The sequence below is a fragment of the Gadus morhua genome, chromosome 3 (assembly GCF_902167405.1).
Source record: "Gadus morhua chromosome 3, gadMor3.0, whole genome shotgun sequence".
In the NCBI taxonomy this organism is placed as follows: domain Eukaryota; kingdom Metazoa; phylum Chordata; class Actinopteri; order Gadiformes; family Gadidae; genus Gadus; species Gadus morhua.
In genome coordinates, this window is record NC_044050.1 from 27,049,261 (window position 1) to 27,075,953 (window position 26,693).

The 26,693-nt window shown below is 45.7% G+C and overlaps 1 protein-coding gene across 1 annotated transcript in view; it reads left to right on the plus strand.

The window, feature by feature from the left end:
• frmpd1a (FERM and PDZ domain containing 1a) overlaps positions 1-26,693 on the plus strand; it is a 48,360-nt gene that overhangs the window by 8,539 nt on the left and 13,128 nt on the right. Inside the window, 9 exon segments of the mRNA XM_030352387.1 lie at positions 8,245-8,367; positions 9,206-9,366; positions 16,472-16,574; positions 16,934-16,979; positions 19,883-19,987; positions 22,984-23,079; positions 23,456-23,581; positions 24,213-24,332; positions 25,840-25,976. Coding sequence (XP_030208247.1) covers positions 8,249-8,367; positions 9,206-9,366; positions 16,472-16,574; positions 16,934-16,979; positions 19,883-19,987; positions 22,984-23,079; positions 23,456-23,581; positions 24,213-24,332; positions 25,840-25,976 — 1,013 coding nt within the window. The 5' untranslated portion in view covers positions 8,245-8,248.

Sequence of the window (26,693 nt, forward strand, 5' to 3'; positions counted from 1 at the left end):
TTTTGACAATCCTTTGTCTTTAAAGAAAATCTAGGAAAAATATGGTGTTTCCCCTGGACCAGGACTTATTTATTTTGTGATCAATTTTTTATTTTATGATTTATGCAACAAACAGATAGACATAGAAAACAATTAGGCATATGCACAAATAAGACAACATACTACATTTGACCTAAACACAAATAAGACAACGTACACCAATAAGGCATAAACGCAAATAAGACAACATTTGACATTAAACAGTTACACATACACAAATGAGAACACACAACATTAATCAACACGCTCTCCCCCCCCCCCCCCCCCCCCCCGAATTTCCATAACATCCACATTTATAAACACTGATAAAGAACACAACAAACCATGAATTTAAAATGTATTTGAAATGTATTTAATTCATCAAAAAAGAACATCACAGCAATAATCCAATGTGCTGAGTGTAACGTAAAGTTTCACCTCATTACGAACTTGCGCACTATGAACTTGTAAAAAGGATGTAGTAAGGCCTCACACTCACCATGTCAGCTGGACTGGGGAGTGCACTGAAGTATATTAAGTACACTGAACAACAGAATCAAACCACAGCAATAATCACATATGCTTAGTGTAATGTCAAGAATTCTCACCACCTCATTGATTATGTATAACTTCCATAATAACGCTTTTATATGAACAAATATGTCCCACTCTCCTTTCTGTTTCTCATCCCATTTTTCAATTCACAATCTCTTACCCCTTCTGACATGCTATGCTACCTGACATGCTATGCTATCTGACATGCTATGCTATCTGACATGCTATGCTGACCTGACATGCTATGCTGACCTGACATTCTATGCTACCTGACATGCTATGCTGACCTGACATGCTATGCTGACCTGACATGCTATGCTGACCTGACGTGCTATGCTACCTGACATGCTATGCTACCTGACATTCTATGCGGAACTGACATGCTCTGCTATCTGACATTTGGTATATTTTCATCCTAAATGTTTTAATGGTCGTAAATCGTCACATTTCTCCATTGTTCAGTAATTTATTTTTGAGAGGCTGTATTCAATAGCTCTGTTCTCCAACGTTTTACCTGTTAGACAGAGTTCTCCTTGCGTTCGACAAGTTTTGTAATAATGACCACCGGTCAGAAACGTCCTGACTTCGAATCTGAAAGTTTTTGCCGTTTGCAGGGGGGTAGCTTGGGGGCTATGTGGGGCAACGGCCCCCATTGCTTAAATATAATACTTTTAAAATCTTAGATTTTCTTATAATAAATAAATATTGCAATTAAAATGCTACGGTTTACCTGAATCAATTATTGTCTTTCTGTCACTTGCACTAAAAAAAACCTCCCTGTGTCATGTTAAGGTCCCGAACCCCCTCCCATAATCATGACACAAAGCACATCATCTAATCACCCATTCCAATAACATGGAATTATCAATAAGACATTATTAGTGTCCATAGGAACTTTTATTAAATCCATTGTTTATGGCCTGACGGACCGCGGGAAAACCCCCGCTCTGAGTGTCACGTCTCGTGAGTTTTAAAATATATGTTTCGGACAATCAAGTGCCATCCCAAAATAAAGACTGGCCTGAGCTGGCCCCCCTAGAAATAATGTCCTGGCTACACCCCTGGCCGTTTGAACATCATTTTTTTCTTATTTGTAAGAAAGACATCGGATAGGTCGACTAATGTTCAGCGTAAACAATGCCTAAGTCAAATAGATGACTTGAGCAATGTGCAGATAGTGATTATGGAATGTAAAAAGCACTCTGATTTTCTTAGGATATAGCCACTGAGGCACAGCGAATCGGCAGCGTTAGGAGAGTGGAGGTTAGGTTAGTTTTTGCGCAAATGCTACGAAGCTGTCGATGTTTAAAAGATAACCACACCCTGAACGAGCGATGAGCCTCGGGTTACTAAAGAGGCCATCGGTGCTATGAGTCCCCCTGTGTCTCGCGGCGTGGGAGTGCTGGGGATAGATCGTGGCGGCTCCGGGTAGCGCCGCTGTGGTTTTAACGACGTCGACCGGAGTCTGCCCACGTCGGGCCCAGATGCTGTCCCCTCCTCTGCAGTCCAATCAGAACACCAGCCTAATGTCCTCAGGACACCAGTCTGATGTCCTCGAGAATGTGGTCAAGTCAAGTCCATTTTAATTTCATAAGACCTTAATCACAGTTATAGTCTCAAAGGGCTTTACAGGCCATATATAAATGACACTTCCTAGCTCTTAGCCAAAAGGACTAGAAAAAAAATGCCTTAATTAAGAAGGAAGGAACCTTGAGAAGCTAGGCATGTGGTCTCGCTCATCGCTCTGATCTGGGGCAGTGCAGACCTCAGAAGGCACCCTGCTGTGATCCGATGATGAAGGTCGCATTGAATCGACAAGTGTAACGGAGACTCGAAAGATATAAACACAGTGGCCGCAGGTCTAAGTATTGATTTGTAAGGATATCAGGCCTATTTTACAGTAAGGGTATTATTTATCGTTCTTCCTCATGTTGTAGATTCCCTTCAAATGAGGAGCCATGTAAACGAGCTAGAGAAACACGAGTCAGCAACTAACAGAGACAGCAAACAAACTCATGAATGACTTACTTTTCCAGTGTCAAAGCCCTGGCTCTCGCTCTGCACAATGCAGCTGAGGTGAACAGACCAGCATAACAAAACGAGCACTCTTTCTAGGAAAATGTATTCAAATTACAATAATGAACAAATTCAAGTGTTCCTTGCGATTTCGGCAGACCCTTATTAAACTAGATTTTTTTAGATTGATTGTGTACACCTGTACAATCGCTGTGTTCTGTGCTAAGAGGAATTGTATTTCCGTTGGCATCCATTTCAAGGAAACCCGGTCTGTAACTAATGTCCGTGTTTCAACCAAACAGATGGTGCTTTATGTTGGTGATATGAGGCATTCCTTCTCAAATGACTAGCAGTTGGTGTCATCTTCAGTAGCTTTTGAGTAAAAACAACAGTAGTCCAGTACATGTCCCTGGCTTCACGTCCCACCCTTACCCTGCCTTTATGCCTTCTCCGGAGCCATCTGTCTGGACAGTGAAAGGCTTTGTGGAGTAAGGCGTCGAGATGGATTCAGTGCCCTGCACCAAGCTTCCTGTAGCAAGCAAGTTTGTGTTTGGCAACCCCTGGGCTAAGCTGCGTTTCCAAGTCTCAGGAGGGCCGGACGGCACAGTGAGAGGCATGCTTCATTAAGAAGATTTATACCGTAAAGCTGGCCGGAGTTTATTTCCCTGGCGATCCCCTCATAGCCCCCCACATCAGCGCTCCACCTCTACATCGTAAGGCCCATTTGAGTTGGCAGTGGCCTTGCATTCACCAGTGGTGATGCAGAGAAGGCATGATTCCAAGTTCCCTGGGTTCTAGCTGTCCAGGTTATAGATTGTGGCTTGAGCCTGCTGTTTCTGCTGCATGGGAGGTCACATTAGGGCCATCAATTGTCCATCGTTTCCGTCCATGCCTCCATTGCACAGATCCATACCTGAATTGTTATTGGCCATCTGGGAGCTCAAATGTGGTTTTGTGTGTGTGTTCGAACAACCTTATTGATAGGACAGTATGCATAAACAGGGGATCGGATTGGTCCTGCTTTGCTTTATGTCCTCCTCTGATCTGTTTCAGAGTTAAAAAATACTCTCCACGGCCATCTGCTTGGATTACAGACCTTCTTGGCTGGAAATCTTACTCATCTCCCTGAAATGTAAATGTGATTTGGAGATTTAAGTGAGTGCATTCTGGTGTCCTCCTGGACGTCTTGAACGTGTGTGTGTGTGTCCGATAACCGTTTTCAGACCTCTTGTTGAGTGTTTCTTACACGAGCGCAGCGAGCTGTCGTATCGTGTTTCCCGCTGCGACCCGCCGGTGAAACACGAGACCTGGCCGTCAAGACCGGGCGACCAGAGGAAGAGAGGGAACTAGGAGAGGGGAGGGAGGGAGAGAGAAGGGAAAACACTGACAGACAGATGGACGGATAATGTGCTTGTGACTCAAACTCCCCAAAGGGAGATCACTGTCGGGCTAAGTCCCTCTGTCTTTCCACTCCCCTCTCTCTCCTCCCCCTCTCCCCCCCCCCCTCTCTCCTCCCCTCCCTCTCCTCTAGTGCTACTCTAGTGCTTCTCTCTCGTCCACCTACCATTTGCCTTACCCCCAGTTGGATCCAATTGATTCCCTCCTCCTGTCTCAACCTCAAGTCCTCCCTGCCCCCTACTTACCCCGCACCCCTAAGTCCCCCAGCCCCCGCCCCCTTGACTCTAATGCAGTGTTAATGCCCGTCATGACTCATGTCCGTCTGGCTGAGCGTCCCTTTGTCCTTCTTACATCCCTGCCACCGCTCCAGACGGAGGTGCACAGGGGAGGGGTGCTGGTGTCCTGATGACGTCATTCCATCATTCAATCTTTCAATCGATGCGAGTCTACGCCACCAGTACAGTAACCGTGTGGATGAGGTGTCACTTAATCAACCGGCCCGTCAATTATCCTCCATCCATATGGACATCTGTGTATCAGATGTATTCATAGGTACATCATTCATTCATCAGTGAATGGATGACGTGTTCACTGATAAAGGGCAGGTGTTCATTGTAAAGGTGTTTGCGTTGTCACAGAGCTGTTTTTTCATGGAATAGTATGTATGATGTGTGTGGATGATGGCAGCTTGAAGCAGCCTCACCTGGCCCGAGTCAGAGTGATTGGACTCTGGGGCTGGGTGGGGCACAACACCTGTTGTACATTTGAGCAATCAATATGCACAGGTTACACCTAAAGGTCCCATGGCATGCCACCCGGTGGGGTGTGATTAGCCGGTACAAGCCGTTTTGGAAATCTGCCCCTTATGACATCACAGGTGGGCGTATCCACCTGTTTCCAAAACGGCTTGTAGCGGCTAATCACATCACACCTGGTGGCAAGCCATGGGACCTTTAACCAGCCATCGCCACACACACTCCAGGAGATCTCTGGCATGGCAACACGTGGCACCTCCTGCTATGGGTCATTATACTCAACCGTGGCAATAAACCGGTTCAAACCTCACCACCCTGTCCTTGTTTTGGCGGAGCCCAGTAGAAGACACCTAGGTGGAGTGTATCATGGACATTGCTACAGACGAGTTTCGTTAAAGGGGTGATTTTATACCACCAGGTGTGAGTTTGAATAGCTGTTACAAGCTGTTTGAAAATCTGTCTTTTCCTGTGTTTTAGTGACATCACAAGTGGGCGTGTCCACCTAGATGTACGCTGGATAGATAGATCGACCAGCCTACCCAGTGGACTGTAGCAAATGTTGCTGATCTATCCATCATACATCTATGTGGACACTCCCACTTGTGATGTCACTAAAACACGGGGAATGGCAGATTTTCAAACAGCTTGAAATGGCTATTCACACTCATAATTGGCATAATATCACCCCTTTCATTTTTGGATAATCAAATCTAAATCTGTTTTGTGAATGGGTATGAAGATCTTGATCCAGGGATCCACGGGGAGTCCTGCGGAGGCATGGTCTTCATGGGGACTCTTGCGTGTGAGCCATGCAGTCCTTGTAAACACCATACTGTGTGTGTGTGTACGCTTGGCTTAGGACCAAGCATGTTTCACAGCGGCCGCTGGAAACCGCCAAGGCTGTGCTTTGTCTTAATCACTGATTTTCATATTCTTGGACACAAAATCAATCGGAGGCCAAGGCCAAATGAGAAAGCCTGGATTGCCACCAAATGTGTAGTGTATATCGATCCCCCTTGTCTCAACCCAAGCTTCTGTCCTGTACTGGAAGGGATGGCCGCGCCCCTCTCAGCTGAGGGAGGGCCTGGTCAAGTTCAAGGTTCCTGAGACCTTATTCATGTGTAAAGCTTAGTTTGAGTTATATATAAAACATATATATATAACATATAAAATGTGCTGTTCATTCAACACTTTCCACATTTGCATCTGGTCGCGAACCTGTGTGACGTTTAGGGAATTTAGCAGACTCTTTTATCCAAAGCGACCCACAACCATTCATACTCCCATTCACACATCGACCGCGGAGTCGCACACGCAAGGCGACAGCCAGCTCGTCGGGAGCAGTTAGGCTGAGGTGTCTTGCTCAGGGACACCTTCACACACAACAAGGCGTTGCCGGGGATCTAACCAACAACCTTCCCGTTAGAAGTCAACCCGCTCTACCTCCATTACGAGCTAAAGCGATTTATTTTTGCCATTTTATGTGTAACGGCCTGAAGGCTGAGATAATAGACAGGGTTGACTTCTCAGAGACGAGGGTGAGGAGCCGCGTCAGTCAAGATCACCCAGGAAGTGGAGACTGGAGCACCTAGCCACGGAGAGGAGCAGCTGCTAAGTGCGTGCTGGGAGGACCCACTAGGCAAGGCGTGAAGGAACTCCAGTGAAGAAGCAGCGATGAGTGTTGGCGTCTCCGGGCTACTGGACCGGGAGTGCATGGAAAGATCGCAACGATGACAGGATTAATTGCCTGTCCATCTTTAAATATCTCCTTCGATTCCGTCATTCATTAATGCATTCATTCATAGATCCGCTAGGGGATTCTATCAAGTAATTTGTCCCTGCAGAAGGAAGCGTTGGCTCCTGTGAGCAGGGTATACGTTTCCTTTGACACAGTCCAGCGATGATGTGAGGGAGCTATCGGGTTACCGCTAATGACTGAAGCCAAGTCTGACGCCTCCTGACAGAGCAGCAGTATGTCTGTGTGTCTGTGTGTCGCTGTGTTTGTCTGTGTGTCTGTATAACTCTGTGTTTCTGTGTGGGTATCTATGTGTTTGTGTGTCCGTGTGTCCGTGTGTCTGTGTGTCTGTGTGTCTGTGTGTCTGTGTGTCCGTGCGTTTGTCTGTGTGTCTGTGTGTTTGTCTGTGTTTCTGTGTGTCTGTGCGTCTGTGTGTGGTAGGGTGGAGGATGCTGTCGGTGGATTCTGGTTTCTTTTGGGGATGTTCATAGTGTTATGATCAATGGAAAACGTGGGAGTGTGGTAGCACTGCTGCGATAAAGACTGAGCTCTTTTTCTTGCTGCTTTCTGACGGTTAATCCACACCTCCATACACACTGGGGGACCTTACGCTACGAGTGTCCGAGAAGGTGAACCCTTTCGGTCTCACACAGCAACATGAACACATGACTATTACAGATTTCAGAATGATAGCAATGAGGTCTTCATGTTTCCCCCGATCACATTGACATCACCTCGACAGTGCTAGTGGCAAAGCACTAGGTCGATCAGCTAGCTTACACACGACATGGCAGAATCTCATCGTAGAAGCACTAATTGGTGTCCAATGTTCTTAGCATGAGTAAACCGATAGGAAAAACGTTTTTTATTGCCATTACAGTCGACTATTAGCCTCAGTAGGGAACACTAGATGAAGAGGAACGGCCGTAAGTGTGGCTGGGGCCCATTAGTCTGAAGCCATCAGAGACACAGGACTCACACCAACCCCCAATATCCATAACCCCAGCTGCTGGACGTGTTTGTGTGGTCTGTGTGTGTGTGTGTGTGTGTGTGTGTGTGTGTGTGTGTGTGTGTGTGTGTGCGTGTGCGTGTGCGTGCGCGTGTGCGTGTGCGTGTTTGTGTTTGTGTCTGAGTGTGTGGGTCTGTGTCACACGTGCCTGTATAACTTGCTTTATTTGCGTACTAAATGGCACCCTCCCAACACAAAGTGTATGTGCTTTGCAGAGGCAGGAAATGACCTCACCACCACTCACCATTGAAAGGACGATCATTAAAAGACAATAGAAGGCTAATCAATTAAAAGACGGATGTAGAAACGATGTATATATTTAGTATATGCAACGTGTGAATCTCCTAAGATGGCGCAATTTGATTGGTACGCTATCTCTGGATATTGGGTAATATCCCATGAATGAGAAAATCTGAAACGAGGGATATTGTTTTCCTTTGCTAGTAAAAATCGAATGAACCGCTAATAAAAAAACAAATAAATCCCGGCAAAAAGTGTCATCTTGTTTATTTTTGGGGTGTTCATGTGTAGCAATTACAAATTTCTTTATTCTTTATAGGACATTATTCACGGAGCCTTCGGCAAATAATTGTTAAATATATATATGTATATATATATATATATATATATATGAATTGAAATATAACATATTTCTAGAGTGTATGTGGTTGACCTTTGGGTGACCTCTGGCTGACCCCTGGCTGACCTCTGGGTGACCTCTGGCTGACCTCTGGCTGACCTCTGGGTGACCTCTGCAGGTAAATGGAGGAGGCGGGCCGCAGCCGCTCCCCCTCGCGGCGGACCAGCCGCGTGGAGCAGGTGGTCGGGCGATGGCTGAGGCGCTCCCGGGACCTGGGGAGCCGCTCCCACTCGCTCAGCAGGTGCCGACCGCTCTTCCCCCTGGGTCCTGGGGCCCCCTCGCGCTCTCTCTCTCGCTCGCTCTCTTTGTCTCTCGCCCTCTGTCTCACCCTCTCTCTCTCTCTTTCTCTCTCTCTCTCTCTACCTCTCTCTTTCTCTTTCTCTTTCTCTTTCTCTTTCTCTCTCTCGCTCTCCGACCCGCTCTCGCTCTCGCTCTCGCTCTCGCTCGCTCTCTCTCTGTCTCTGTCTCTGTCTCTCCATCGCACTCTTGCATCACCCTTTTTTTAAAATGTTTTTTGTATAATCTATGTATGATTTGTATATCCGTCTTCCTCTTTGATTTGGCTCCATCTCTCTCTCACTCCCTCTCTGTCTTGCTGCCTCTCTTTGTATATATACATATATGCATAAATATATATATATTATGCATGAATATGTATACATACATACACAATTAAATTAAACAAATGTGGACCATTCATTGTTAAGTTCAGCTTGATTCAACCATTGTCTGCACAAAAATCCACACATATTTCAGTAATGAACAACGTATAAATAATCATTCGAAACATACTAATTTCACTATACCAACACTATCAGATACCACTAGGAGGTTCCACAGCGTTGACTCTCTGAGTGACTGACTGGCTGCTAACTGACTGTCTGACTGACTGTCTGACTGACCATCTGACTAACTGTCGGACTGTCTAACTAACCTTCTGACTGTCTGTCTGATTGACTGTCTGGCGTCTGACTGACTGTCCGACCGACTGCCTAACTGGCATCTGACTGACTGTCTGACTAACCGTCTGACTGGTTCTGACTGACTGTCTGGCATCTGACTGGCTGTTCTTTATCCAGGGACAGGGTGTCGGTGGACGGGAAGAGCGGGGAGCAGGCGGGCGACCAGAGGAGCTACTCCTTCCGCTTCACGGTTCAGATCCAGAGGAGCTCGGAGCTCAACTCGCACGGTCTGAGTCTGACCTCCCAGACACCCATCCTGGTGCAGGAGGTCACAGCAGGTAGGACCCACACGGAGCACTCTGTCTACCATCCGTTGATCTAAGGTTTATCCAACATACGACAGTGTTATGAATGGTAAAAGGACTGCAATTTATACAGCGCTTTTGTAACCAGTGGCCACTCAAAGTGCTTTACAATATCGCCTCACATTCACATGTTCATGCACACATTCACACACCGACGGCGGTGTGGGAATAGTCAGGGTGAGGTGTGTTGCTCAGGGCCGCCTCGACACTCGTTGTGTACTTTGCGGACCACAAACCTTATTCTAACAACCCAGGTACCTTTTTAAAGTACACCTTTACTTGAGAATTCACACTGGCATCTAAAGGAATGTTCTCTTGTTTACTAAATGGGAACCTGTTTGAGGTAGCACAACATTTTCAAATCAAAGCATTATGCTGTGATCCATTTGTAACTACGCCTATCCGTACGATTCGTAAGGTATAAACCTCCCAGCTTTCTTGCGGTATTTCACGGAGGAACGCCTCCTTTTGGGAGGTCCCACCCGGGATTCTGAAAGTAGACCGAGTTCAGTGAGGCTGACCCTGCGACTCAACCACAAAAATGGCTGCGCCCGTAAAGAGATTTTTTTTTGTTTATTTGTATCACGTTGGTCATACACTTGATTACATTGCTACTTTATTCCGATCACCAATTTATGCATTGCACGGTGTTAATGTGCGTGCAATACAATGTAAAGTTGTGTTGTTTGTCTTCAAGCTGGTTTGCTATAGAGGCTAATGTAGCTAACAATAACAATGACAAACTGGAACACTAGCTGCAAGCCAGGAAATTACGTCACGTTCTCGCTAGAGCAGGTTGGGCGTACCGGTGTACCATACAAATGGAGAGCAGCATTAGTAAATAGTAAATTCTGGTCTCAATATAGTTTGCTTGTTTGCTCAAACATGCCTGAGGGAGAAATATAGTTTATTATTCAGAAATTAAGCGATGGAAATATATAAATATTCGAAAATATACGAAAAAAACATGCAAAAATATAAGTACACTTAAGTTCTTCTAAAGTCCGGTCACACAGCATATTGGTGACTGCATGAATTAGTTATTTGGTTCGCTGTCGCATTTTTGTGTTGACCGAAAAGAGACATTGATAAACAGGATGGGGGGAGGATTGAGAAGCCTGCATGGCCTTTTTGGGCGATAACGAATGAGATATCAGTTGTGTTGTGACATCTTTCACACACCACCAATGAACTCTGGATGTGAGAGGGACGCTACAGGAAATCGTATCTTTGTCTAGAGGCACGTCAAACGGAAGAGAATTGAATGTAAAAACTGCAGCTACAAGACGCAACGCTTTACAACTGAGAGTCCGTTTTTGTCACGACTTGATATTATGTTAGGTGTTACTTTGCGTTGGTGTGTTCTTCTCTTCCATCGGTAAGCAGTCAGCGCTGAAGTCATAGACAGTGAATGGCATCTCTGCCACATATATATTGGAAACATATCGGTATGAAAATGCCATCCTGATAATTAGAAATATGACAAATATTGGGTGTTATAATCAGATAGATCAATAATTGTCAACCCTACACTTTTGTAAATTAATTGCTGTCGACTTAAGGGGGCGATATTATGCCACCAGCTGTGAGTGTGATTAGCCATTACAAGCCGTTTGAAAAACTGCCTTTTCCTGTGTTTTGGTGACATCACAAGTGGGCGTGTACACCTTAATGTATGATGGTAGGCTGGTGGACTGATCTATCCAGCATGCATCTAGGTCAGGGATGGGCAACTTTCATGATAAAGAGGGCCACAATTCTTCGTCATCACCATCAGAGGGCCATGTGACTGTGCACTTCAACTAGACATAAACTAAGAGAAGCTACACATTTTTGAATTTGTTGGATATGATTTCCTGTATTCTGGTGCATTTTGGGGATGGCCACTACATACAAAATCATCCAGAATCATAACCTATGTATGGTATGTTGATTGAACCAAAATACATTCATTTCATGTTTTCCATGCTCAAACAGCCACATGATTGGTTAGTATTTTGATCACTGCAAAGGGCTCACATACATCATCATTCAATGATGTCACAAAACTGAAAAACAGTGGCCCAACATTAAGTGCAACAACTCAATGAACTCAAACCCAACAAGCATGATATTCACTTCAGGGCAGTTGTAGTAGTTGTAGTGGCGACTTAAGTGGCAATCTTTCATGACTGATATCGCTTCTAAGCAAACTAGACACATGGGTTTGCCTTTGAATTCTATGAACAGATACTCTGCTTTTTTTCTTTCTTAACCAAGTTTTCTGTAACTCGATTTTTTATTTTTATTTTTATTATTATATTAAATAAAAGTTATGTGCGGGCCTGACTGACTGAGGATGCGGTCCGTATGCGGCCCGCGGGCCGCCAGTTGCCCATCCCTGATCTAGGTGGACACTCCTACTTGTAATGTCACCGAAACACAAGAAAAGGCTGATATTCAAAAGGCTTGTATTGGCCAATCACACTCACACCTGGTGGCATAATTTCCCCCCTTTAATGTGACTCTACCAAAGAGAGACACAACATGTCCTTACAAAGTCTCTCCCTGCGCTCTGAAGATACAGAGGTGTTTCTTAGAGGGATTCACAAGACTCTATTGCGTTGGAAATATGAAGCTGCATTATCAGCCAAAATAATTCAATCGTAGCCCTTGGTCAAAAAGGGTAACCGTACCGCATCAAAATCCTCGTTTTTTTCGAAATAAAATAGGTGGGAATCTATTTGCTTTGCCTCTGCGTGCCGTTCGACCTGCGTATTATTGGCGTGTCGCGGGGCACTGGGGAGGAGTGTTGCCAGATTGGGGCAGATTTCCTGCCTAATCTGGCAACCCTGGCTGCAGTGCGCTGCAGCCAGGGTTGCCAGATTAGGCAGGAAATCTGCCCCAATCTGGCAACACTGCTGGGGAGAGTGGTGAAGCGGTGTGGAGAGAGGAGAGGGTGAGCCAGGAGGGCAGGAAGGGCCGGCTTTTGGGAATAGAGCCGCAGCGACAGGATGAGAAGGATCAATTAACGGCCGCTGGAAAAGGGGAATGGGTTTAGGCAAGCGGAGGCGGCAGAACCGAGGAGCCATAGGTGAAAAGAAAAAGCTGCGTTAATTATTCCCCCTCTTTAAATGCACTGCATTTACATATATATCGCTTTTCTAACCAGTGGCCACTCAAAGCGCTTTACTATATTGCCTAACATTCACCCATTCAAACACTGACGGCGGAGTCAACGAGACAAGGCGACAGCCAGCTCGTCGGGAGCAGTCAGGTTGAGGTGTCGGAATATGCTTAGCCTCATAGCATAATTGCTGTTGTCATATTTTAAAGTTCATCTTGTATTTAGCGTCAAAAAGGCCAAAAGTTTCAGCACTCTGATTAGATACAGCCAATGAGGCAGAGTGAATCAGCAGTGTTAGGAGAGTAGTTAGGTTAGACATCACAATTTGACCGAAATACGACTTTCTTATGCAATTAATGCAATGAGGCTAACGATGTGAGAAATGAGCACAGCGAGGGCCGTCCTTTTTTATAGCACAATTAAAACAAATATATTCATATGATGCAAACGCTGAAGAGATTCTCCTACAAGCGGTTCCCGTCAGCCTCTCTCCCTGCTGTAAGAAGCTGTGGTGGGGTACAGAAGTCTGCCCGGTCCCTTTGGAGCACTCTAAAAATAGATCACTTTAGGCGGTTTTGTTCTAAAAAAGTGCTTACCAACCGCCTCTGGAAGAGGCTCTCGCGTTTTAGGAGATATGCACAGCTGATGTCTCTCTGTCTTTCTTTAATGTGCCAATCTACCGTTTGCCTCAGGGCTTTATGTCCTGATTTAAAGTGTTTCCTTGTGTACTGCGTTCAGTGATGAAAGGTGCAGCTATGCATGTGTAGATTGATTCATTTATTTTAATCTTACATCTTACTGCTATTTTAGTCGTTTAGTAGTCGACACTTCTGTCCAAAGCTCCCTTCAGGGTGTACAGATATTACATTTCTGAATTTATTTTACATACATCTTACGACTATTTTGGTCTTTTGGTAGTAGAAACCCCTTTTAAAAGAACCCTTAAGGGATTACAATATTTTATTATTATTTTACCCACATATTACTATCAAATTATTACCAAGTGATTTGATAGTAGAACACTTTATTCCCAGAACACGGAACACAGATATTTAATTCATTAATTTATTAAACACACATATTACTTCTATTTTAGTCACTTAATAGTAGGAGACTATTCCCTTTAGGGAACACAGATATTTAATTCATTATTTAGTTTTAACTACATATTACTACTATTTAAGTAACTTAATAGTAGGACACTATTCCCTTCAGGGATCTCAGATTCAGGAGGATTCCTGCTGCAGTAGGCCGGGTCGGCTTAGCTCAGGAGGTAGAGCAGTTGTCTCGTAACCGAAAGGTTTGTAGTTCGATCCCCAGCTCCTCCTAGCTGAGTGTTGATGTGTCCCTGAGCAAGACACTTAACCTTAACTGCTCCTGACGAGCTGGCTGTCGCCTTGACTCTGCCGTCGGTGTGTTAATGTGTATTAACCGATGTAAGTCGCTTTGGGTAAAAGCGTCTGCTAAATGTCCTTATTGTAATTGTAGTCCCTCAGCTGGGATGGGGCCATCATAGTCTCTAACCCCCCAATGTTCTGGTTCAGGGCAGACAAGAGAGATACAACCCATTCCTTCACTTAAATTACATATGAAACAGGCGCCATCTTTTCAATCAAATCTTTCAGATGAATATTTAATAACGAAGTCAATGACACCTATAACATCCAATCAACAACAGGTTGGATTACAAATACAGTCCATCGATCAAGTCGATATACGTTTATAAAATGTTGGCAAATTTCCATGGCTCTCTCTGACATTATTCTTCTTCAACTGGATGTACAGAACAAATCCATTAATACAACGTAGTTTGAGGTCTGAACAACACGGCCCACGTTAAACCTTGGCCGTGCGGCCTTCTGTGTCTATCAGGACAGTCTGCCACGTCGGGCCGATGGCAGAGTTCAATGGCCCGTTTGCCCCAGGCCCCTGAGGGCCGCTGTCTGGGGCCGTGTCAGAGCCATCTGTTACAGTCCTTCTGATGTACAGCACGCACAAACACACGCACGCACGCATACACAGGCACGCCCGCGCGCACAGGCAACACACACTCGCGCACACACCAACGCCGCACACATACACACATACACACACATGCACGCATGCACACACGCACGTACACCAACACACACATACACACACACGCATATGCACACACACACGCACCAAAGCAGGCAAACACACAGACACACGCACCTAAATGCGCGCACATCACACACACATACACACCCGCATGCACGCACACACGCACATGCACACACACAAACACGCACACACGTGTTGATTGTCACAGGTTCACACATTCACCCACACCTGACAATGTATTTTTAACCTTTATTTTGAAAACCCTTTGATGCTGTATTATTACGGTCTGGTGAGGGATGAATGTTTTTGTATATTGTGCGCTCTGACAGCGTTATCCAGTCATGAAAATAAATAGTCAGTTGTAAAAGGAGGCTTTTGATGGGGCTATGAGGATGGCCACTCGTCCTTGACCAGGAATAGGCAGGCAAGGAGATGGATGGAGGAGTAAACAGAGGGAGGGGGGGAGGGAGGGGGGGAGGGAGGGGTGGACGTACAGGGACGCTATGATTTCCAGTTGAAGTACAGGACGAGGTCAAAGAGGTGGCATAATGGCCACACATAAGCGAGCCTTCGAGGGCCGATGTCACGCCTCAGCACGTCTCCCTCTCCTGGAGACGCCCGCGTTGAGTCGCGTTAGGTTCAGACCCCGGGCGACGGCGTTGAGGGTCGTCTCCGGAGCCGACTCCGCCCACATCACACCCCTCATCGCGCCCGACCTCCACTATACCCATGAACGGCGTCCCTTCGTCTTCCCGTTGAAGTCGTACTCTCTGACTCATCGTTACCATAGAAGTTTAACTACTAAACAAAACTACTACAGCCACAGAGTACCAAGTTGTAGCAAATTATCATTTAAAAAGAATAGTTAGATAGTTAAATGGAACAAATTTATGCAGCACATTTTTAACCAGTGGCCGCTTTACAAGCGCTTTACAATATTGCACAACATTCACCCATTTATACACACATTCACACACCGACGGCGGTGTCAGCCATGCAAGGCGACAGCCAGCTCGTCCCTCGCAGTCAGGTTGAGTTGTCTCGCTCAGGGACACCTCGACACTCCGCTAGGAGGACCTGGGGATCGAACTAGCAACCTTCCGGTTACCAGCCAACCCGCTCCTAAATCACACTCACTTTTCACTGCATCTGACAGCAGAGGATAGTTGACGCTATGTTAAGTGTGTGGTCGAAACATCACAGCATGCAGCGGTTGCTCTGCTTGCATATAGCTTGCATATTATAGGTGTCTCTGTGCCGGGGTGTGGGGCGTGTCACTAACTGATGGTTGTTCATTTACACGGAAACCAGAGTGTGAGGTGCCTCAGGAATCACCCTGTGTGTGCACACAGCAGTATATAAAGATAAGTGCTAAAGAGCCCAGGTGGGCAATAGCTTACCTCTCCCACATCAGCTGCTTCTGCTCTCTCCTCCTCCCGGTCATTAGTCACTCTCCGGAACAATCAATTAACTGTTGCGGTGTGTGTGTGTGTGTGTGTGTGTGTGTGTTTGTGTGAGTATCATGTAATGCATGTTTAAAAAAATCACGGTGTCACCATTATGCCCTGCTTAGCACTCAGGACATGGCTGTTAAACCGGAGCATGTACTGGATTGTAACCAGCCTGTGTGTGTGTGTGTGTGTGTGTGTGTGTGTGTGTGTGTGTGTGTGTGTGTGTGTGTGTGTGTGTGTGTGTGTGTGTGTGTGTGTGTGTGTGTGTGTGTCCGTGCATGTGTCTGTCCGTCCATGTGCGTGTGTGTCCGTCCGTGTGTGTGTGTGTGTGTGTGTGTGTGTGTGTGTGTGTGTGTGTGTGTGTGTGTGTGTGTGTGTGTGTGTGTGTGTGTGTGTGTGTGTGTGTGTGGTTGTCCGTGTGCGTCCCTGTGTGTAGGAGGCCCTGCCGATGGTCGTCTGGTTCCTGGCGACCAGCTGGTGAAGATCAATAATGTGGCCGCGGAGGACCTGACTCCAGAGCAGGCTGCTGAGATAATCAGGTTTGGACCCACTCTTTATACATACATACATACGGTATGCTGCTCACACACACACACACACACACACACACACACACACACACACACACACACACACACACACACACACACACACACACACATGCACGCTCACGCACGCACACACATGCACACACACAGACACACACACAGACACACACACACACATGCACACACAGACACACACAGACACACACACAGGCACACACACGCAAACGCACACACAGACACACACATGCACACACAGACGCACCCACATACACATACACATACACATACACAGTGACGCATCCGTTGTGGTGGGACGGCCCAGTGACCTTTGACCCCTCTGACCTTTGCAGGGAGTGTCAGGATATCGTGACCATGACAGTTCTCAGGACCATGGTGGTGAGTGCTCTTTATTTATTCATCTTTATGAATGCATCGATTGACATTTACATTGACATTTAGTGCATTTAGCAGATGCTTTAATTCGAAGTGACTTACGACGGTTCATTCTCACATCGACGGCGGTGTCGACCACGCGGGGTGACAGTCCGCTCGTCTGGAGCAGTCAGGGTGAGGGTTCTTGCTGAGGGACACCTCGGCACTCGAGCTCAGCCCCTCACACTAGCAGGAGCTGGGGATAGAACCAGCAACCTCCCGGTTAGAAGTCAACCCTTCTGAGCTAGGCCGACCCTACGTACATGAATATTCCTTTGGGTTTGTTATGGTGATCTTTACCAGATCAGCTCAATATCTGATTCCCGACCACACAAGTCCTAATAGAACTGAGGTAGCATTCATTCTGTGGATAAAATTAGAAGAACAAAGTTAACTAAACGGTCTCCCATCACATGGGTTTGAGGGTTGCGCAGTAAAGACAGAAGAGTGCAAAACATCCATGTAAGGCATTAGCAACATTAGTGTTGTTCATCAATCACAGACTACATTCCGTTCCGTTCAATTATATCGTTCAAACAGATCGCATGCTTTGCTTCCAAATGGCAGACAGATACGTGCGCATGCATAGGCACGCACAGACGCACTTGCAGGGCTCGTACATTGTTGTTGCCGTTGTCAACAAACCCGTACATCAAACAGGTCACCGTGGGTAACATTAGGTTCAGGAGCGGCAATTGTAAGCCAAACATGCTTCGACCAAGGTCATCACTCCAGATCTATGGTGACTCACCCGACCCGAGCATCCACATCACCTCAGGGAGCCGGAGGCACGCTCCATCATCGGATATCAATTTGTTTGTTTGTTTGTGTGAACGATTGTGTGTGTGTGTGTGTGTGTGTGTGTGTGTGTGTGTGTGTGTGTGTGTGCTTGTGTGCTTGTGTGCTTGTGTGCTTGTGGGTGAGAGTGTGAGATAGAAGTGAGAAACTAAGTGTCAGTACTAATGCGGAGGAGTTCTGCCGACTTCTGCTGTTAGATGGGGGAAAATGATTACTCTTATCCATGATTTCTTGTAAAGTCTGCAACAATGGCTAAATCCTTTTGCTGATCAGCCCATCTGCATAAGCCTTTAGCATTAAGTAGAAATGCATCAGTTGTTGGATACTTTCACACCGATACACAGTCATAGGCACAGTGTACAATGTTGTTTATGTTGTGTTTTAATCCGATTAATCCAAGGTGTATATCCTAACATCTCAAACTTAATAGTTGGAAAATGTACCTGAAACACAAAGACTTGACAGTGGAAATTAGAAACCAAGCTAAATTAAAAACAGAATGACACCCTTGGATGTTAGTCCGCGTGTGCATTCGTTCACTTTATTGATTCCCAGTGTGTCGACTGGGAATGGGGCGGGATGATGTGTGGGTCCACCTCTAGGTTAACTGGACTAGATTAACTCTGGGTTAACCCTTCATCAGGCCTAATGTCACTACGGTGGCTGGGGTCTACCAGCTAGCACATCCGCTCAGCGTGTGATGAGAACAACGATATATATTCTATAATACTTGATGATGTCGTTATTGTTGTTATCATCACTACCGGGATTATTATTATTACTTTTACTACCAGCCCTACGTTACTTAATAGAATGCTGATAGAAAAATGGTGGTCTCTGTATTTGTAACTCTTGATGATTTGTGAGGTTGGTTGATTTGTGTGTGTGTGTGTGTGTGTGTGTGTGTGTGTGTGTGTGTGTGTGTGTGTGTGTGTGTGTGTGTGTGTGTGTGTGTGTGTGTGTGTGTGTGTGTGTGTGAGAAAGTCACTGTGTGTATTGGTTTTTGTGTCGGTGTGTGTGTGTGTGTGTGTGTGTGTGTGTTTGTTTGTTTGTTTCCGTGTGCGTGTTTTTCCTTGAAGATGTTTGCACATTGTGTTTCATCATTGTCCTCATGTCACTGCACAGGGGTAACCCGCCTTAGTTTGCATCAATCACTCGTGACTTAAGTACTACGCACTGAGCTGAGGTAAACGTTTCAATAAATGACCGAGCCTCATTCAATAAGTCTCCGGCGCTCCTGGTGAAACGACCGCTTGAAACGTATAACTCAGCGCAGTGAATGATTACACGCATCCAGGCAGGAACTCAGCTTCAAATATAGCAAGAAAAATATAAGTCATGACTTGACAGAAAATTCCTACGTTTGAAAAGGTTGGCATAATTGCATCATGCTAAAAGCGATGCTTGAGCGCACAATATCATTGGTTGACGGTCAGAGTCAACTGTAAATGGAACTGGGTTTCACAGACATGGGCGCGTACCGTTATTTCCATTTCTATTAGTGGACTATTGGGATAAAAGCAACTGGGAAACATAATGGACTCCTCAAAGTGTTCTGTGCTGCGTCATCCTCCCCAATGACTGTTCAGGAAATTAAATAATGAATTCTTAGCGTCGAAACGGCATAAATGATTCATCCATCGGCTCTAATTGAGGATCAGAAAATTTGAACCTCTTTTGGCGAAGGGCTGCACAAAACATGGTCCCGATATTTCAAACGGCCCTTGCCTTCCCTCGCTCCGTCTGCAGTACTGCTATAACTCAGTGACCATTTTGGACGAGGATATACGGCTCTTAATGGATTGGTTCTGCCTGGTCTGGTTCGGGCTACACTCGAGTTCACGGGCGTCAATATTTTCTTCTAGTTTGGATGCAAAACAAACTCTTGAGACCGTTGTAAAAAGTGTTGGCATATACTGTGTGAAATGATTTATGTTATGTAAATTTAAATTGTATCGGGATTTATGAAACTATTTTTGGCAGTATTTTGGCAGATATTCAAATGTTTACATAAAAGTTCACTTTATTCAGAGTTCTTCTCCATCTGTCTCTACCTGTCCTCTCCCCAGGGCCCGAAGTCATCCTTCATCACGCCGGAGAAGAGAGCAAAGCTCCGGTCCAATCCCGTCAAGGTCCACTTCGCTGAGGAGGTAGAAGTCAACGGTAACTCCCAGGTGAGGATCTGAAGCCCCTTAAGTACACCCATATGTTGCTTCTAATTCAGCTTGATCCTGATCATCGCCTTCAACTATATATATTCTATTCAAGCAGTTTTGCTGGTGGATCAGGTTTAATTGGGGCAGTCAATAGTGTGACATACTGGAAACCTTTGCTGTTTCAAGCTTATTTCCAAATAGTTCCGGATAAGCTTTCAGGCACTGCAAGGTGTTCCCACTATCCAGGCATGCAGCAACGCACTGGGACATTTCCGCCTTGCGCCTCTTTCACACGTGGCAGAGCCGGTGCAAGGGGCCATGGACATTGGGACAGTCCAGTAGGTGGCGGTAATGTAATTGTTATGGACAACAGATAGCCATACTGAGAGGAGCTCCCTCTGACCAGTTGTCAGGCATTCTTCAAAAAAGGTGCTTGTTTGAAAGCAAAATAAGCGGTGTTCATATTGCCATCGAATCCCAAGGCAAGCATTGGCGCATCAGAAAAAACTGTTATTGATTCAATGAAGTCATCAGCGGAGTCTTTTGATTGGCTTGCTCGCTCCACATGAAAGCCAATCAGGTCGGACCCATGTTACCCATGTGTCCGTCTAATCTAATGAACATAGATAGTGTAGGACCATTATTAAGAATATAAACCCTGTTTTATTGATAGAGATTCTAATAACTGTCTAACAACACAACTGTAATATACAGTGTAAACATCAAGCCAGTAAAATCTTAGTGGCAATATTGGCTCGAAGTCTTTAGTCTGATAAAGAAGTGAGGTTGGAATAGGTGGGACTGCCTCTCGTTTGAATTTTGTGGAAGTTATTCTTTGTTTTTAAGTTGTTGGTTTCTCTGTGGTTGAGAACGGTCTAGGCAGCATCTCTGCCGGAAACGTTACTGCTCCCATCGACAACACAGCCGTACCGCGAGCAGGCATATCGGCAATGCAGATACCTCCAATTAGTATATGCTACACGTGAACCTCCTAAAATGGTGCAATTTGATTGGTTCGTTATCTCGGGATATTGGGCAATATCCCATGATTGAGATCTCAAACTCGGTATATTGTATTGCGTGCGTGATGGTCGCCTCGTCACGCTAATAAAAACAAATAAACCGCTAATAAAAACAAATAAATCCCGGCAAAAAGTATTATCTTGTTTATTTTTGGAGTGTTCGAATGAATGAATGAATGAATGAATGAATGAATGAATGAATGATCTTTATTGTCAAAGTACAGGTACAAGTACAGGTAAATCGAAATTTGGGAGAGCTCCCCCCTGGTGCTTAATGAAAAAGAGGACAAGGAACATACATAAACAATATATACAGTATGATAAATAAAATAATAAATAAATAAAACACTTGATATATATCTTACTAAAGCTAACACATCTAATATAAATCTAACTAGAAAATAAATAAATAAATAAATAAATATTTAATATAATATTATAAATGAATAGATAAATAAATAGATTGTTCGAATGGAATTGCACAGTTCCCCAGTAGCTGCCACATGTTATGTGTGTGTGCGTGATAGTACAAGGTTCACGTGTAGTATACAGTATACTAAAACAATTATTCACCTCAGGCTCTGTGAATAGTGGGGAATAAACTACTATTCACTTCACCAGCTCATGACTCCATGCAGGAAATGTTCCAGAACATTGCAGGGAAATACCCCATGTGGGAGGGAGGGCTTCAGAACTTAGTCTGAACTCAATTGGTGCATTCTCAATAGCATTTTAAAAAATGTACATGCTGGGAAAGCCAACCTACAGCCGTAATGGTACATTGTTTTTGATAGAATACGAAACCATGCGCTGCACCTTATGACCCCATGCAGGAAGCGATCCAGAACATTGCAGGGAAAGAGTGCATGTTCGAAAGGGGCTATAGTGAGTGTATATAGACTAAACTCAATTTGTGCATTCTCAGACGCATTTTAAATGTACATAATGGGAAAGGCAACCTTCAGACGTAATGGTGTATTATTTTTTGTAAAGCTTTAAGAGGAAGTGCAGCTAAGAGGGTTCTTATTCTGGGTTTATATATAACCTTATTATTCTGCATGGTGTGATGGTTGGGGATTTGCTCCACCCTATTAGCTGTTGATGTGGAGTTCACCTCCTCCAATGGAGAGGAGAGTGTGCATTACTAATCTCTGAATCAGACAGACGCGATTAACAATCGGCATGTCTATCGCTTTTTATGCATTTAAGAATAGAAAAAGTCAATATGGCAAAGAGTATTTTCAGCCAGGGTGAAGGAGAGGAACGGGGAAATATATTTGAACCGATGAGAACATCGGTGTGTAGACACATAATAAAGAACTTCCTGAGTTCCAAAATGGAGGATAGTTGGTACTGGTGCTGAATGCCAGAATAATGAGGATGAAGAGACCTTTTTGGTAAATGGACTGCATTTATACAGCGCTTTGCTAACCAGTGGCCACTCAAAGCGCTGTACAATCATTCACTAGTTCAGGCACGCATTCGCACACCAACGCCGAAGTCAACCATGTCAGGCGATAGCCAGCTCGTCAGGAGCAGTTTGGGTGGGGTGTCAGGGTCACCTCGACACCTCGACACTCAGCTAGTAGACGTCGGGGATCGAACTAGCAACCTTCCGATTACAAGTCAAGGCACTTTATCCCCCGAGCCGCATGCAAGCCCTTTACAACTCTTGGCTTTTGTATTACCAGCATAACAAACCACAATATTTTAATGAAGCGTGAATGTGCTAACACAGCAGTGGTTATTTACTCTGGGTACATAAACATGCATGGAAATCACACACACACACACACACACACACACACACACACACACACACACACACACAAATATACACGCCAAATTTTAATGAGTGTTTTCCACAGTTCAATCATTTTGTGTCATCTTGAGTTCAATCATCCAGCTCTCGGTGGACCGGGCAGATTTTACAACGTTCTCATTTTCCATGACACTTCCCCATGACCTGTGACCTCTGTGTGTGGTTTCCAGGGCAACACGCTGCTCTTCCTCCCCAATGTCCTCAAGGTGTACCTGGAGAACGGGCAGACCAAAGCCTTCAAGTTCGAACCCAACACCACGGTCAAGGTACAGAGTGTGTCTTCAATGTCATCATACTACATATTTTCCAAGGCTACATATACTTAAATGTTATGTGTGTGTGTGTGTGTGTGTGTGTGTGTGTGTGTTTCTATGTGTGTGCATGCATCTGTCTCTTTGTGCGTGTGAGTGTACATGCATCTGTCTGTGTGTGTGTGCGCCTATGTGTTTCTATGTGTGTGCATGCATCTGTCTGTTTGTGTGTCTGTCTGTGCGTGCATCTGTCTGTATCTGTGTGTGTGCATCTGTGTGTGTGCATGTGCATGCATCTGTCGATGTGTGTCAATCTGTGTGTGGGTGTGTGTGCGTCTGTCTGTGTTTGCGTCTGTCTGTGTGTGCGTGCCCATGTGTGTGTGTGCCCCAGGACATAGTGATGACGCTGAAGGAGAAGCTGTCCCTGTGTCGCATCGAGCCCTTCTGCCTGGTGCTGGAGCAGCAGCACAGCGTCACCAAGCTGCTGCTGCTGCACGAGGAGGAGAGGATCCAGCAGGTGAGCACAGGCACGCACACACACACACACATGCACATATGTACGCAAACACAAACACACGCACACACACACATACAAACGGAAAGATGCACGCACACACACACACACCGACAGACAGACAGATGCACATGCACACACAGACAGATGCACGCACACGCACGCACGCACAAGCACGTACGCACACCTACGCTCAAACACACGCACACACAAGCACGTACGCACACACACAAGCACATGCATTTGCGTACACACACAACGCACGCATTTACACACGCACACGCACGACACACACATCTGCAAGCACGTACACACACACATGCAAGCACGCACACACACACACACACACACACACACGCATGCACACACACACACAAATACACACAAACACGCCTGCATACACACAGACACATTACTCATGACTTCAAAGGAACAGGATTTCACCTAATCCTAATCCTCAAGTAGCTGTATTTGAATTCATGACGTGTGTGTGTGTGTGTGTGTGTTTGTGCGTGTGTGTGTGTGTGTGTGTGTGTGTGTGTGTGTGTGTGTGTGTGTGTGTGTGTGTGTGTGTGTGTGTGTGTGTGTGTGTGTGTGTGTGTGTGTGTGTGTGCGTGCGTGCGTGTGGGAGCAGGTGGTGCAGAAGAAGGAGTCCCATGACTACAGGTGTCTGTTCCGTGTCTGCTACATGCCCAAAGACCCCCGAGACCTGCTGCTTGAGGACCCCACTGCCTTTGAGTACCTCTACTTCCAGGTGGGTCCTGACGCAGTCAGCCCCGTCCACACCAGGGCTCCCCACCACACTCCCACCACAGAGACTCTGAATACAGAAGCAGAGACTCTGAATACAGAAGCAGAGACTCTGAATACAGAATCAGAGACTCTGAATACAGAATCAGAGACTCTGAATACAGAAGCAGAGACTCTGAATACAGAATCAGAGACTCTGAATACAGAAGCAGAGACTCTGAATACAGAAGCAGAGACTCTGAATACAGAAGCAGAGACTCTTAATACAAGATCAGTGAATGAAGACAAAATCAAAGACAAAATCAGAAAAAACTCAGAATCAGAGGGTCAGAATCAGAGACTCTTAATACAAAACCATTTACTTTGAATACAAAATCATTGACTCTAAACACAAAACGATTAGCTCTGAATGCAACATCAGAGACTCTGAATGCCAGATACCAGTTCCTCCCAATGAGCCACAGCTAGTGTGTTATCAAGCTACACTCCAACGAAATCCCCCAAACACTGATGCTCCGTCTAATGTCCAGTATGTTGATAACAGAGGCGTCGCGTAGCCCCAGTGCTGATCTGCTCCCAGCTCCTATGATGGGCAGTGGATTCATTTAGACTGACGATGCAGGGAGAGGAGGTATTCTTAATTTTCCTAATCCACAATGTCAAAGCAACACAGTCTAACGCTAAACACAAGATGAGGTGCCGACCTTGCTGTCCTAAAATATTAATAATAATAATAATAATAATTAATAATAATATCTACTATGGGAGCGAAGGGAAGTCGGGGTCATTCAGCGGTCGTTCATCGTTCTGGGACAGGTCCCCGCTCAGTTGAGGGGCCCAGCGGGACTTCAGCCTCCTGCTGGCTGATCTGTTGAGAAGGAAGCACTTTGCAGGTTGAGTCTGAGTCAAACGGTTGACCAAACCGAAGTAGGTCAACAGCTTGATGCCCAGAAAATGAAACCGAACCCGGTTTTGTGGTGTTGGACACCCGGGGGCAAACTGTTTGGAAAAGAGTTTGTTTACTTTTAGATCAGACATTTGTATACATTTTAGATTTTAAGTGGTTGACCTCAGTCTCTGAATTGAGTAATTGCTGCAGTTTCAGCAGCAGCAGTATGGCCACAGCAATATGGGTCAGGCTCAGTGAGGGAAGTTCACATAGCGTATTGTATTGCATGGATTCCATATAGGAATGTATCGTTTTCATATTGGCAGCATGCATGCAAGAGACCACCCCTGTTTCATGTGAGTTGGACTACATTTGCAGATTGCACCGTAAGCACATCAATTCCCCTGTAGTGACACTTGTTTTTCTTTGATTCTGTGTGTCTATATGTGTATGATTGCGTGTGTGGGGGTATGTATTATTGCGTGCATGACTGTTTGTTTGTTGGTTTGTGTGTGTGTGTGTGTGTGTGTGTGTGTGTGTGTGTGTGTGTGTGTGTGTGTGTGTGTGTGTGTGTGTGTGTGTGTGTGTGTGTGTGTGTGTGTGTGTGTGTGTGTGTGTGTAGGGGGTGAACGACGTGCTCCAGGAGCGCTTTGCGGTGGAGATGCGCTGCAACACGGCGCTGCGTCTGGCCGCGCTGCACATCCAGGAGAGGCTGGCCAGCTGCGGCCAGTCCCCCAAGACCACCCTGAAGACCATCACGTGAGACACACACACACACACAGACACACACACACAGACACACACAGACACACACACACAGACACACACACACACACACACACACAGACACACACACACTCACACACACAGACACACACACCCACGGACACAGACACGCACGCACACAGTGGCCCACACACACAGACACACAGACACACACACACTCACACACACAGACATACAGACACACACACACTCACGCACATAGACACACAGACACACACACACACTCACACACATAGACACACAGACACACACACCCACGGACACAGACATGCACGCACACAGTGGCACACACACACACACACACACACACACACACACACACACACACACACACACACATAGACACACAGACACACACACCCACGGACACAGACACGCATGCACACAGTGGCACACAAAGACACACACTTACTCACTTACTCACTCACTGAAATACGCAGACGCACACACGCACAAACATACCCACACGCAAACACATACTCAAACTCACACTCGCACGCACGCGCACATACACACACACAGGCATGCACACACACACACACACACAGGCATGCACACAATCGTGCACACACACACTCACGAATGCACACACACACACACAGACATACAAATATACTCACACAGACACACACATTTTCACACACACACACACACACACAAACACACACTCACGCATGCACACACACACAC